General features: G+C 27.0%; 1 protein-coding gene across 1 annotated transcript in view; it reads left to right on the top strand.

Annotated features, from left to right (window-relative positions):
- LOC135928164 (uncharacterized) overlaps positions 1 to 16,031 on the top strand; it is a 34,113-nt gene extending 18,082 nt beyond the window's left edge. Inside the window, exons 4-5 of the mRNA XM_065464531.1 lie at positions 14,843 to 15,418; positions 15,479 to 16,031. Coding sequence (XP_065320603.1) covers positions 14,843 to 15,418; positions 15,479 to 15,631 — 729 coding nt within the window. The 3' untranslated portion in view covers positions 15,632 to 16,031. The remainder of the gene's footprint in view (positions 1 to 14,842; positions 15,419 to 15,478) is intronic.
- Positions 16,032 to 16,319: the final 288 nt, after the last annotated feature.

Here is a 16,319-nt window from a genome sequence, read left to right as displayed (position 1 = left end):
TTTCTTAAAAAAATTAAAAATTGGAGATTATTTTCATTTCGAAATATTAATTTCAAATTTTCAACTGACCATAAGATGACCCATATTTTAAAAAAAATTAATTTTGATGTTTTTGCCATAATTATCAATTATTAACTTAGCTATTGATATTAGATTCAATATTTGATCATATTTAGTTTTAAATTAAAAACTAATTATTTAACATCAGTAAAAAGCAAAAAAAGACGTTTTTTGGACCTTTAACCCCGATTATCTCCGCTAATATAATTGCTAATGCGCTAAAATTTCGTTTACCATGTGCCATAGGAAAAAAATGCCATTCTGCTTGAACACCAAAATCGATTTCATGGTAGCTAACATTGATGAAGTTTTTCCTATTTTTATATTGCGCTGCTGAACCATCAGAAAAGTAGTGAATTTTTTTCTGATGGAGTGTCGAATTTATTTTAAAAAAAATGAATCTAATGCGATTGGAATACATGGAATGAAACCGTATTATGAATTAAGGATTCCTATATTACCACGATTGTTTATTTGATCTCCTATTTTATAATAAATTGAGAATGGATGCAACTTAACTTGCGAAGTCCAATGATAACCCTGAACTTCGTCTTGGACAATAAAGGAATAATTTTCTGAAAAGTCACAAATAATTAGATAGTGATTATTTTTTAAACTATTTTTAAGGTTATTGTGAAATGAATTTTGTTGTTCACAAATAAATAAATGGCGTATGAGAATATTCATTTTATCGAAAAAATAATTAATAAATTCGTCTGAACAGGGTTGCCAGGTCAAAATTTTCAAATTGCGGGAGAAATTTGGTATTATGCGGGAGAAATTTGAAAATTGCTGTAGAAATATAAAAATTGCTAAAAAAATATTCTGCGGGCTGGCTGGGATTTTGAATTGATTTAATTATCCGCCTATTTTTTTTAATAATTAGTTTATATAAATACAAAGTCGGTAACTATTTTTCAAAATTAAATAACATCTTGATTTATTAAAATATAATCAATAAAAAAAACCAACAATCTTTTTTAAATATAAAAGAATGTAAACAAGATAAAATTTTATTTAAAATATATTTTATGCGAATGTCCCGCAAAACGACCGCAATTGGAAATCTACCTTGTGTGTGTATAACATTATAGGGATAGGCGCTTAATTATCACTTATCACGTTTAAATACATAATAAGGTACTCCAAAAATAAAAAATAATAGATGCAACTACAGTTGCGGCAATTGTAATCACTTATCTTCTAGTACAACATTCACAGAGATACTTATCATCACAATGTTGGTAGAATCTTTTCCCATAATATTTAATGACTCTAATATAAATGAAAACTATACTTGTAGAACAAAAATGAGCAAGGCTATCATCAATGCTTTAGGACCTAAATCCAGGAGGCCAATTCTTGACGATTTGAAAGATGGGCATACATATGCAATTCTAACAGATGCATCTAATAAGGGAAATATTAAAATATTTCCCTTGATCCTCCGCTATTTCAACAAAATTAAGGTCGTTTCAATTAAACTATTAAATTTTTTCAACTCAAATAGTGAAAAATCCAAAGACATAGCTAACCATAAGGGTAAATATAGCAGATTCGAGATTATCAATAAATTGCATGTCAGCTTTCTGATTTGATAATGCCTCAGTGAATTTAGTAAAAATAGAATGTATTTACAGAATTGAGTCCACAATTTTGGTTGCGATATGTTCCTAATACCTGCCATCGATAGAAATTTAAATTTTATAACCCTTTAAAAAAATATTTCATAGATTATAAAAGCTATCTATACATTTTGAAAAATTTTTTCATTAATGAATGGCGGAGTATATTTAGGAATGATTTCACATGTAGAAAATCTGATACATGCTGTTTATGTGTAGTTGCAATCAGAAGAATCTTAATAAAGATTCACAAAATTATGCTGCAGATGTGTTCATCATTACAGTTAAAAATTGACAATAAATTTTATGGTGCCATTGCTAAAACTTAATTATATTTTATTTGAGATTTAAATAATAGAACTAAATTTTTATAGTAGTTATTGAGATATTTATAAAATTCCTAGCATGACATATATATTTGTTTAACCACTAGCTCGGCCTCTAATGTTGTTAAATCAATCCTATTTCTCTCCTTTTTCCAGGCAGTCCTCATCAGGGTAAAAATGCGCTCAGATGAGGTATTAGAATGAGGTAAGGAGAAGGCATACTCGCTTATTTTAAGCATGGGGATTTATCGTTATTAGAAAAAAATTCTACCCATTTCTCCTCTGCTTTTAGACCATCAAACTTTAAGTATTTTGGCGAATCATAAAAGATAGAGAGAATTACTATCTCCTCAAACAAAACATCAATGTCTTTCGGTATTTTTAATATATTTATTAAATTATAAAAACCATCAATTGATGGTTTCTGTTCCAAGGTCATAATATTTATACATTTGTAAATAGAGTTATTAAAATTAAATTTTGATTGTAAATATTCTAAAATTGTCTTAACAAAAATATTTGCTTCATTTAAAAATGTATTAATTAGAGTATTATTTGAACATTTTAATATAATATTTTTAGCAATAGCGCCATAAAATTTATTATCAATTTTTAACTGTAGAGATGAACAGAGCTGCATGATTTTGTGAATCTTTTTTAATAAAGAATATTCTGATTGCAACTGAATATTAACTGCATGAAGTAGATTTCCTACATGTGATACGCCATTTCATCTTCAAAAAAATTTTTCAAAAAGGACAGCTTTTAAAATTATTATTTAAGAAATTTTTTTTAAGGGTTCGTAAAATTTTAATTCTACATTGGCAGGTATTAATGATAACCACCTGATAGGTACATATCGCAAGAACTCACACCATTCCAAGTCAGACCACTTCACAAACTCTTTTAATTGGTGACTAAATTCGTTAAAACATTTCATCACAATTATTTAGACATCCACAGATAGTACATTCATTGCCTTCTTGCAAGAATTATATAGTATATGGCATATACAGACAATTGGTATTAATTCATTATTGTGCTGCCTCAATTCGGTAACTATGGTTTTGGCCAAAATTTACAGAGGCATTATCAGCGCAGAAACTGACATGCCAATCATTGATAACCCTGAATCAACTATATTTCCAATTATGTGGCTAGCTACATCGTTGGATTTTCACTATCCGAGGAAATTTTTTTAACAGTTTTATTGAAATGTTCTTATTCTTGTTGAAATAGCGAAGGAATGAGGGAAATGTTTTAATATTTCCCTTATCAGATGCATCTGTTAGAATTGCATATGGATGCCCATCTTTCAAATCGTCTAGAATTGACCTCTAGGATTCAGGTACTAAAACACTTGTGCTCATTTTTGTTCTGCCACAAGTAAGGTTTGCACTTATATTGGTGTCGTTAAATATCACGAGAAAAAGATTCGACCCATATTGTGATGATATAGCTCTGTTAATGTTGAACTACATGATAGATGTATACGATTTCCGCATATGAGGTTGCATCTGTATTATTTATTAATTTTGAGAATATTTTTGTATTGCAATCGATGTTGATATACTTCCCTGTACTGACTTATATGAATGAAATAATGTTGATTATTATTGGATAAAAATAAAAAAGGATAGAAAGAAATTTGCAAACTAGACATGTTTTTCGAATAAATATTTAAAATTTATTTTAAAAATATAAAAATAATCAATTAATGTCTCAAAATTATTATTTATATATTAAAAACGTTAAAATACTTTAAAATAAATTGCGGGAGAAATTTAAAAATTGCAGTAGATTTTTGCGGGAGATTTCCAATTGCGGTAGTTTTGCGGGAGAGGGATGTCTGCGTGTAAACTAAAAATTGCGGGAGTCTCCCGCTGATGGGGGGAGACATGGCAACCCTGCGTCTGAAGATTGAGAAATAGTCTCCAGAGTTGTTCTATCTACCGAAACCCACTGTTTAAAAGTAACAAGAGCTATATCATTTTTTATAAATAATTTTTCGATGCGTTCTTTTAAGAGTGTCGAGCCAGGACATTCGTTGCAGTCACCAAAATAACAGGTGGGTAACGGGGGATTGCAAATCATTCTGCCTATAACATCTCTATAAGTTGTTAATGTATCCTCACCATTTTTAGTCATTGTTGCTAATTCACAGCCTAAAATCATAAGTTTAATATTCTGGTGTATGCTATAAACGCGTACACTATGTGTTCCGCTAGCCCCTGACAATTTTTTGATCTTAAGCTAGCAAATTTCGAAAATCCAATTGTTAAGTTTGAATTACTCGTCTTAAAATGATTATATAATACTTTCGAACTAACCTTTTTTGAGCGTTCACTCGTTCCCCCTTTTCAATGATAGTTATGCAATCTTTTTTTCCTGGTAATACCCTACTAACTTCATCACTGCAAAAATTTTTTTTAACAATATCAGCCATTTTCTGATTGAGATATTTTGCAGGCTTTCGATTTGGAGTTGAAAGAATCCCCTTAAATGATTTTGGAATTATATGCCATATGATATGTAGCGTTGAATGTCGTTTTTATTTTATTTGCGCTCCAATTAGGAGGCAGAATGGTCAGCAATTGATATTTTTTATTTTTAGATAAATTAGGATATTGTAATTTCATGTTATTGAGTATATCATTATTATCTTTTGTATCCGATTCGGGATTGTTAATTATTATATCTGTAATCGCTTTTGTTATTTTTGCTACCTTTTTTTTGGATATTTTTTTTCGGTTAGTCTTTTTTTCTTAATAGGAGATATTCCAATTTCATTTAAAGTTATATTGATTTTATCTATTGATGTTGATGCTGTTATTTACATATTCACTATCAGAATTTATATTTTCAATATTTTTTTGTGATAACCGTTTACGACATTTATCACAAATATTGTGTTCCTCCTCAATGTTTGGATATTGTGTCATCCACATCATAACTATACGCAGGTTCTTTTTATAATTAAAGTTGTTTAGATTCTTTAAAAGGATTTACTCTTTTTATTTATACATTATAAATAATTTTAAGAAGAAAAATAATTAATATCAAAATATTTGTAAATTAATTAATATTAGAGCAGGTGTATGAAAACTTGCTTTTATCTTTCAACAATTAATTATTATTAGGAGATATCGAAATCTTAACTATCTTTTTAGGAAATTTAATCATTTATTATAAAAACTAATTTTTACAAGTTATCAATATAGCAATAATAATAAGTAAGCCTATCAAACGATCTATATAATATTTTTTCCTGATATTAATGCTGGAAAATCTTATTATTTATGTTTAAAATGAAAAAAAGTTTAAAAAAATAATAATTATAACAAAACACGTTATTTTATAAAGGAGCGCCATCTATTTTGAAAAAAATATTTATTTTTTGATTTTTTAAATCGTAATAACTAAAAAACCCATGACTGTCCCAAGTTTAAATTATTTTTATGAATAGATATAAGGTTAGAAAAAAAGAAAATATTAAATTCAAAAAAATTTGAAAAGCGAAACACCTGGAATTTTTATGTTTAAAATTTATAACGTAAATAAAACTGCAACAATATAATATTTAATAAAAGGCCTTTAATAGAGTTACAAAATGACATATGACTTAATCATTATTTTTTAACTTATCTCAATTTAAAAAAATCGTTTTTTTCGAAAAAAGGTCATTTTTGGCATTTATGACCATTGATATCTCTGTAACTATGAGTACTAGAAAGCTAAAATTCTGGATTCGATGCTTTCAAATGATATTCTCTCAGCATACAGAATTTTATCGAAATTAAAAGGTCGGGCCGAAAAGTTATCGAATGTTAAATTAAAATTAACCAATTTTTGTATTGAAGAAAAAAGAGTTATGCTTTTTATATTATTACTTTAATTTTATTTTGTTAAATAAAAAAAGGATTAAAAAAACAACAAACAATATATATTCCTAAAATATATTATATATTACTATGTTAAGAAATTTTACAAAATGTAACGCTAAAATTTAAAATTTTTTAACTTTATTTAGCGTTTTCCAAAATATCGGATTGGGCCGATACTTGTAACCGATCCGATCCTTTCTCTTTTTTTTGTTATTTTATGTATTGTATATTTATTTTACATTATTATAATATTTTCCAAATATATTTTTTTTAAACAATGCAAATGCACAAAACCTTCTAAATTTTTTTTTATTTTAAAAGTTTTTTTTATAAAAATCAGAGACCTGCAGAGGTACCATTTGCACGGCCCGGCCCTGATTAAAAAAGTTTCGGCCCAACCCGGCCCGGATATTTTTTTCAAAAAATTTTTACGGCCCGGCCCGGGTTTCCAAATTTTAGGCCCGGCTTGGATATTTTTTTCAAAAATTTTTTACGGCCCGGCCCGGATATTTAAAAAAAAATTTCTTAGGCCCGGCTCGGAAAAAATTATATTCGACCTGGTATATACAAAAAATTCATCTATTTCGTATTTTACCATATTTTTCGGCAAGTATTATCATTTAATAAGCAAGTATATTCGCTAATGTTGTTAAATGGCTCGTTTTGAACCGATTTTTAAAAACGAGCCTCGAAATTTTGATACGATATGTCTAGACCTTTGCTCCATCTATGAGCAAAATTTTCAGGCTTGCATAATATTTTTCTGGATAAAAAACTGAGTTAGCCGTTTTTAAAAATCGGCTTAAACGAGCCATTTAACAACACTACATATTTTATTTTTTTTATTCTAAACAGATATTTAGTATATTACAAATTGATACTATAAAAAATTTGAGTAAATAATATTTTGAGAATATACTATATTCATTGTATTTATAAAAATAAAATTGATATTTTAATTAATAAAAAATATAACATATATTATATATTATATAATAATGTATTTAATCCTTTGCGTATTTATCCCATGGCAGAACTATAATTATAGTATGTAATAGATACTATGAGTGTTAGCTAGTGTTATCTTTCACCAAACATTATATTAATCATAAATATATATAATCATTATAGCCATATCTAATTGACGAATATAATAATTCATGTTGTATAAATTTTTTAAAAAAATACGGCCCGGCCCAGGCATTTTTAAAAAAAAATTCCAGGCCTGACCCGGGTTTTTTTTAAAAAATTTTCAGGCCCGGCCCGGGTATATATTTAAATTTTAAAGCTTAGGGCCGGGCCTGCATGTCTGATAAATATAGAAAGGAACACTCAAAGTTTTATTTATTTTAAATCTTCTTAAAGGATAAAGCCCATTATATTAATTACTTTTAATAAAAGATTTTTTTTAAATATGGTATCTGAATTATGGAAAACAAAAGACAAAGATAATTTTGCAAAATGCGTTATCTGCGGAATTCTACTTTCACGAGGAGGAATAATGAAAGATTCATTAGTTCGATTTTTTGCATAAAAAAATTTATTTCTTAATTACATTTGGTTCAAAGGGTGGTGGTGAAAAATCAATATAAATATCGGATCTGATAGGTGAAAAATATTTGGATCGGCACAGCCCGAAGAAAGTATAATAAAATGTTTTTAATATTGATAATAAAATGTTTTTAATATAGATAATAAAAATAAAACTTTTGAACCCTAAATTAAAAAAAGGCTTGGTTTTGGTAAAAATTTGAGAGTTCGGGTTCTCAGCCCTACTAAAATAAAAACTGGGCCGTCCCAATATCAATAAATAAATTCGGTTTGTATTTGAATTTCATTTTTAGTACTGCCAGGCAAAAATTTGACCCCAAATTATAAGATAAAATAAATAATTACTCCAAAATTTTCCATCAATTTTTAAAAAGGTATTTGGGCCCGGCTCGAAAAATATTTTACACAGGTTGTCCATCTCGTTATTATTTTGTGAAGGAAAAATAATAAATTTCCATTATTCAATAGTCTAAAAAATTGCAAATTTCCTGGTCCAAAAAAATATATTGCCAGAGCTAATTTTATTTTACTGTATGATCTCTGCTTTGTAATTTATTTTAGAGTTATATTTCGCTTAAAATATTATAACAAATAATTTTCTCAGCTAAATGTTATTCAGTTGGCAGAAATTATTTTTTAAACAAAAATAAAAACAATCCATTGATTTGATATTTAAAATAATGGTCTGGAGGAAATTTATTTTGAAAACAAAGTTATTAATCTAGCTTGCATTCATTTTATTACATTTAATATCTCTTTTCCTGTGGAATTTATGAAAACCATATCGAATCCAATTGACTAAAGTTTTATTTTATCACTAGTAGATAGCCCGTCAAAAATGACAGGGAATGAGAATTTTCCTACTTTTACGATAGTGTTTATTGTTATTTTAAAATAATGTCCAATTTTTATTTTTTTTACCCCCCCCCCCTTCAGGCCAGGTTCAATCCTTTAAAACTAAAATAAATACTATGGTTTGAGTAAAAATAAATTTAAAGCTTTTACTTGATAATACCAATATTATTTGTTAAATATTACTGATCACTTATACCTAATATTTAATATTAAAAAAATTTCCAATACAATGCCATAATAAGTTTGAAAATTTCTTCCAAGCTCAATGAAAGATCATAAATTTTGGTAGTTGGAACTGAAATAAAATATTTAAATAATTATAATGAATTTAAAAATACAATCAAAATCAGATTTTCATGGGCCTTGGTTTTTTTATCAGGCCGAGCCCAGGCCTGCAAAAAAATTATTTTTAGGCCAATGTCTGACCCAAAGTTAATAATAAAAAAAATCTCAAGAGGTCAAGTAGAGGTCTGCATTGGGCGGGGTTTCGGCCAGCCCGCCTACAAAAATTTTTTGAGATGGGCAGGCGGGTGGGCGGGTTAAAAAATTATGAAACTATGGGCGGGCGGGTGGTCGGGTTGAAAAATTTAAACATGGGCGGGCGGGTTTAGGAAATTTAAATTTTTTTTGCAAAAACAAACTAAAGAAAATCATAATTAATTATGATCAATAACAATATTTCTTTTTTTATTGTACCAATCGTTTTTTAAGTGAAGAACACTACTAGTTTTTTGATATCTTATCTAATTTTTCCCACCATATATAATGTCTCGTAATGGATTTCATTGTTGTAACCGGATGTCCCGTATGCAATATATGCAAAACTCTTTTTTGAAGTGAGTACGGAATGATTAATCTGCCATTCCAAAATAAAATACCGTCATCATTTTCTATTACCTATTGTTCTAAAAACTTGTAAATCTGATTTTGTATATTTGTACCATTTCTTTTCTTGATAGAGTTAATGTGTCATAAGTAAGATTTCTTATAAATTTCACTGTTTTATTTTTACTTGTTATTCTATCATCATTTTTCTATATTGGGTTTCGCGATAAATCATCTGCAATTATATTATTAACGCCTTGTTACATTATATTATAATCATATGCAGATAATTTATAAACCCAACATAATAATCTTTGGTTTGTTAATGGCTTAAATCTCTGTTATTACAATATATCTTTATTAAAGGTTTGTGGTCTGTTCAAATTTTAAATTTTCGTCCATACAAATAGTTGTGAGATTTTTCTACGCCGTTTATTATTGCTTTTGCTTCTTTGTCTATTGTAGAATAATTCTTTTCAGCGTCTTGTAAAGTTCTTGAGGTGTAAGCTATTAGAAATTCGTTACCATTATCATATTTTTGCATGAATACAGCTCTAAATCCTTGGTTAGATGCATCAATTTCTAATATTAACTCGAGGTCTGGTTTATAAAACTGTATAGTATTTTGTTCTGTTACTATTCCGAATAGCATAAAACGATTACGAAAATAGCACGGTATTTTAGGAATGGCAGATTAATCTTCGTACTCGCTTCAAAAAAGAGTTTTACATATTGCATACGGGACATCCGGATCTCACTTGAGGAAGAGGATATACTTCAGACGGATACTACTTTGGTGGAAACGACAATAGATTTGCCAAAGCTATCAAGATTAGCAAGAAAAACATTGGAAATTTCTGCAACTAGTACTTCTTCTGAACGAGGATTTAGCATTGCTGGAAGGTTTTTAGAACAAAAAAGAACGTGTTTGAATCCAGAATGTTAATTTATTATTATTTTTGCATTATAATTACATATAATATCAATTTTATATTTATATTTATTTCATAAATATTCTATTTGATCAAATAAATTCATAATTTAAATTGAAATTTTTTTATGCTTAAATTAATTTCCTAAATTATAAACTTTTATAGAGGTGTAAATGCTGAAATATTTTTATTAGATGTTTAAAAAATTGAAAGAATGGCCTTTATTAAATTTTATAAGTGGACTTGGGTTAAAATTATTTATAAATAATGGGCGGGCGGTTAAAAAATTTTAGACTAATGGGCGGGCAGGCGGGCGGATAATTTAGACAAAAGGGCGAAACGGGCGGGTATATATTTTTGAAAACTATGGGCGGGTTGGGCGGGCGGGTTAAATTTTTTTAAAACATTGGGTGGGCGGGCTTTTGGTTAAGTCCAAGCTCATAATAATTTTGAAAAATTTTCCCCAAGCCCAGCCCAATATAATTTATAAAAACATTTTCCAAGCCCAGCCCAACCCATAATAATTTTATAAAAAAAATTTCTCAAGCCTGGCCAACCCATAGTAATTTTCAAAATTTTTTCCCAAACCTGGAGATAAGTAAATCTCTAAAAACCATATCTATATTTTATTCTATTTTAACCCAGCTCACCCCTACTTCAGACCAAGGCCAACCCATTAAAACTAAGAGTGAATACTATTTTTTTGAATGAAAATATATTTAAATTAGCTTTTACCTAAGGGCCATATAAATATTTTGTGTTAAATATTACACCTATGCCTAATATTAAAAAAATTTCCACCAGGTCCACATACTTGGGAAAATTTTCTCAAACTCGCCAAAGACCATAATAATTTTGGTAGTTGAGAACTGAAATAAAATATATACAAATTCACAATGCATTTAAAAATACAATCAGAATATGAAAGTTGCATTGGTTTTTGATCAGGCCTGGCCATGTCTTTAAAAGAAATTTTCAGACCAATTTCTGGCCCATATTTAAAATTAAAAAATTTTCAGGAATCTAAGACTATATTAATTTAAAAAATGTTTCCCAAATCTACGTCCAAGTTCATATTAATAGTGAAAAATATTTCCCAAGCCCAGAAAAACCAAGAATAATTTATTTTTTTCTAGGATTCAAAAAAATAGGTCTGATGTAGTTTATAAGATTTAAATCTGTCTAATATGTACATAATTTTTTTTGCCATTTTATATTGGAAAAATTTTTCAAAATTATCATCAAATGAAGGGGAAATATCTGATTTACCCATCATTCTACTCGTTAGCTCTTGGTATTTATACGAAATTCATGAATACATATTTTAAAGTAACATGCTGAAATATGTTCATCCTAATTTAAATTTTAAACAAACCACCACCCTTCCAAAAGATTTATTACTTAGTTACAAAATATAACTTTAAGACTTTTGTTTTCTGAAAGTTCAATATAATATTCGGAGGAATAATAAGAATCAGGTTTATTTTTCAAAGAATCCCATGATATATTTTAATAAATTCATGAACCAAGTTTATTTTATTAAAGAATCAAATTTATTTTTCACTGAAAATACAAAAAAATTCGTTTTTTATAAAATATTTAATTTAAATTATCACCGAAGGTAACAAGTTGACCTTTCGAAATAAATTGTAATTTGTAAAATGTCATTAACAATTAGAATTTGTATGGTTCAATGTCATTAACAAAAAAAGAAAAACAATTTAAAATTTGAATGTCATTACCAAAATATATAAAAAACAAATAGTATATAAAGGAATAAAAAAAACAATTACAACTACTTAACAAATACATTGTTGTTAAATTACAATAGAAAAAATAAAAAGATATTCTAAACAAATAATAGGAGGTTAACTTTATTCTTGGTTAAATTATATATAAGTAAAACAAAAAGGTTATAAATTTAATCAAAAATGTTATAATAAGTTATGAAAACATACATTCTACAGTTAAATTATGAATTTATAAGAAAATATGCAAAACTATGGAATGCATAATTTTTCAGAAAAGATAAGAGAGATGCAAATATTTACCTATGCATAAAAATTACCTAATTAAAATATATATAGTTGTATAAAATTTAATGTGGAATGGATCCTTCTTAAGGGTTTTTTAATACAAAATTCTCATCTAGCAAGAATAAATTTTAGATTATAAATTAAAATTACAAATACAAATGAATAAAAATTTAGAAAAGATTTTTTAATTGTGCACATAAATTAAAATTACTAAATATATACTTCATTAAAATATTTTATAAAAATAATGGAAAATTTTAGAATAAGCTCAAATAAATATAAATTTTTAAATAACACCTAAGATAGGTAAATTTCTGATTCATCCCTCATCAAATAAAGGAGAAAATTTTGATTCTCCAATATAATGGTATAAAATTTTAAATGATAGATTAATTCATGAATTAAAATAGTATTTAAATAAATCTCTTATTCCTCTTGAATTGGTACTTGATACATTTATAGTTCTACTGATCCCTAAATATTCATGAATAGGTATAATATTAGGTATATATTCAGTGCATTTAATTATCTTTTGCAGGAATATAATTGGACGAATATTTTTTAAAAGAATTTTAAAAATATAAGAAATACCTATTTAATAGTTTTAATTTTAAAGTAACTACAAACTTTGAATATCTTCTATTTGATTAATTTTGCCAGATTAAGAAAAAAAAATGTATTTTGCCGCTGGGATTCGAATCTAAGTCGATGGACGCTCTTGCCGATCGGACCGCAGACACTTTTCAAAATTAACGATTTTTTATATATATATTATAAATTGTGAAAGTGTGACTGTCAGAGTGTGACAAGGCTTCTATATATATTATAGATGTGTTATCAAAATATTTACCCATCCTATAGCGGCCTGCCATTAGACCAAGTGAGCATTTTGCCCACAAAGCCTCAGGGAAATGTTGATTTGACTTTTCTCTTAACATATTCATATATTTTATTAAATAATAAGTTAATTTTAATTATATTACCTTTTTTAAATTTACAATGTTATATCAATTCATTACACCTGAGGATTATTATTTAGATATTGCTATTTTAGGTTAATAAAATGCGTTTCCGTTAAAAAGAAAGAAAGTGAGTTTTGATAAATTTATAATTTATATATGATTTTATTATTCAATAGATAGAATTCAATTTAAAAATAATCAAATGAATCTATAGATTCGCACAATATCCGTGTAATATAACAAATATTCGAGATAATAAATTTTTTAGGTAAACAAAACTTATCCTACAGAAAATCAGACCAATATGAAACATTTTAAAATTTTGAATGGAATTATGGAGGCCACTTAGATAAGATTATTTTCAGGAACAAACAAAGAAAAGGAAAGCTAAAACTCTCTAAATCAAAATCTATACCTAATAACTTTGTTGAAGACAACCATTAATAAGGTTTAAGGCTGTTCTAGGTAAAATTAAAAATTTAATTTTAAAAAAGGAAATAGGTAGCAAACGATTTATAAATATATGGTGCCCAGGACATCAGCTGATCTTGGCGAATCAAAAGAATGGATGCTCTATATTTTTAAATAATTTATCAAAAAAATAGGCAAAACAATGGCGGACTCGAGAAAACCTTTAGATGGTTATATGGTGAAGAGAATATAATTTATAATAAATCAGCTAAATTTTTGTTTGAAAATTTATGCCAATTTAAAACTTTAATCAGCTCAAATTTTTTAGATAATAATTTCTTCAAATTTAAATTTTTTATTTTACAGCTTGGAAAATGAAAGAAAATGTCAACTTTTCTATGTCTATTACACCCATTCAAAATAAAGTTATGAGATTGGGTAAAAATTTAAGAAATTTATGACTTAAAGCTGCGATACCACCTGGGTACAAAATAAAATGCTAAAAAATAGAATAAGTCGAACAAGGAGAATGTACAGACATAAATGCAATGATGCAAAATATTTTGATGAAGGGTTTTGAATGTACAAAAAGCTTATAATGAATTTACAAAGCTTTCAAGAAAGTTTCACAAATATTCACTTATAAATTACGACATGAATTGTCTTCATTTACTCATATTTACAAAATTTAATAGTCTAGCTAAATGAAAATACTTGCTAGATAATTTATGATAGTGAGGAGTCTAATAAGCGAAAATAAAATAATGCAATAATAATTAATAATAAATTTAACCAAATCTAATCTTATATGTCCTTGAGATTCTTTTACTCAATAGGGCTGGCACATTTGAAAAAAAATATTAATACTTACCATTATTCAAAGAAAATAGTTAAATTACCATTGTTGTCTTGAAAAATATAAGTAACGTTCTTCGCTGCACATTTAAAAATGAGAATAAATGGAAATCGAAAAATGCGGTAAAGAATTTAATTAACTTTGAAAGTTAAAAATAAAAAGCAAAGTCTATTTTCAGACATTCGTAAATTTAAAATTATATAAAATAGTCTGAGGGCAAATATGCGGCAAGATAAAATTGAAGGCATTTTTGCTGAGAGAATTGTTGATAGAATAAATTAGAAAATTCTCGTTTATAGACATTTTTATCCAAAAATATAAGAAATAATAAAAATCTTGTATAATAGGTATAAGCCATTAAAGGGAACCCGGCTGAAGGAAGATTCTCTAATTATTATTTGACTTGACAATAGTGATAATTTGTTTCTTGTTAAATTTAAATTGCTTCTTCAGAAAAAATATTTTACCCAATATTTATTTAAAATTGCTCAACCTTTTATTTACACAAAAAACTTTAAGGACCTTATCAAGTTATTAAAGCCTCACGGGAAAATATTGAATTGTAGATTCCGATCCATGCCTTTAATTTCTAAATCAACCGCCTATCTCCCTAACATGAATAAGGATGTATCGAAAAATTCGGCTATATCTCCTATCACTTCTTTGTTATCCCTTAAAATAGCCGCAAAAATAAGCCAAAATAATAACCCTGACAAGGAACAATATTTTCATTCTTCCAGAACGAATAAAAACGCTTACGTCAATTTTGAATCCAATCAATCTGTAATCGAAGCTATCCGAGCATTAAATGGCTTTTATTTCAAAGGTACACATCATTTACGATTAGACAAAGTCAAATCAATAACTTTAGTAATAAAAAAGCAACTCAATGCTAACGATTCGATTACACATGGAATCGTTAAATATGATGATAAGAGGACAATATTTTTGGGAAATTTACCCACCATGAATTGCGAAGAGGAAGATATCTGGAATTTATTTCAAGAAAAGTATGAATTACCTATCGAAGCTGTGCGAATTATCAGGAATAAGGATGCTGTAAAAGGCACTGGATGCGGATTTGTGTTGTTTAAAGTATACAAATCATTTTTTAATATTATTAATTTATGCTACATATCATATTCTATTCTTAAGAGCTCTGATTCAGTTCCTATCGCTTTACTCATGGACGAAAAGCAAAAAATTAATGGAAGAGTTATCCGAATCAAAAAGTGTGCCAAGCCTAAAAACGTATGTATTGTGAAACGAAAAAACACTAAGAATGCACACAAAAGAAATTCTGTTTAACTTGTTATGTCAATAATGTTGTTATGTTGTATATTTACATATAATAAATTTCATACTGAAAATTTAATTCGTTTTCCTCTCTCTTTAAAAAGTAACTAATCTTTAACCTATATTTTTTACAATTATGCAATATAAAATGAATAAAGAAATTGGCTAAGAAATCATTTTATTATAAATATACCAAGGCATTTTACTTAATACTTGAATATAAAATTTGCTTAGGTTAATTACTGATAGAAAATTAAAGAGAAAGTTTATTTATGTAATATATATAGTAATAGTTACTATTACTCATTTTGAATTTTTAAATCCCACTCCCCTTAGTGATAGATGTGAAATAATATTTTATTTAATATAATAAATATCAGATTTGAAATACAAAGTCATGGTATTATTATAAATAATATCATATTTATCATTTTATTTGTCAAGATGTCGGAACATTTTATATTTTCAAACTACTTATAATTATTAGATTTATATTTTAAAAATAAAATTATTTTATAACTATTTTATCATTTATAATCTGGACGGTTTGGCATTTATCTAAACCGTCTCTTGACCACCACCGATTAAAATTTATATATTTATTTTTAAAATTATGCGGTATACCCTTATCAACAAAATAATTTAATTTTTGACACAGAGTACATCAATAATTAAGTTTTATAACTTTATAATTATTTTT

This window comes from Gordionus sp. m RMFG-2023, chromosome 4, assembly GCF_954871325.1.
Source record: "Gordionus sp. m RMFG-2023 chromosome 4, tfGorSpeb1-WG-v2, whole genome shotgun sequence".
NCBI classification, from domain to species: domain Eukaryota; kingdom Metazoa; phylum Nematomorpha; class Gordioida; order Chordodea; family Parachordodidae; genus Gordionus; species Gordionus sp. m RMFG-2023.
The sequence above is the reverse complement of the archived record's forward strand: the minus strand, read 5'-3'. Positions and strand labels throughout refer to the sequence as shown.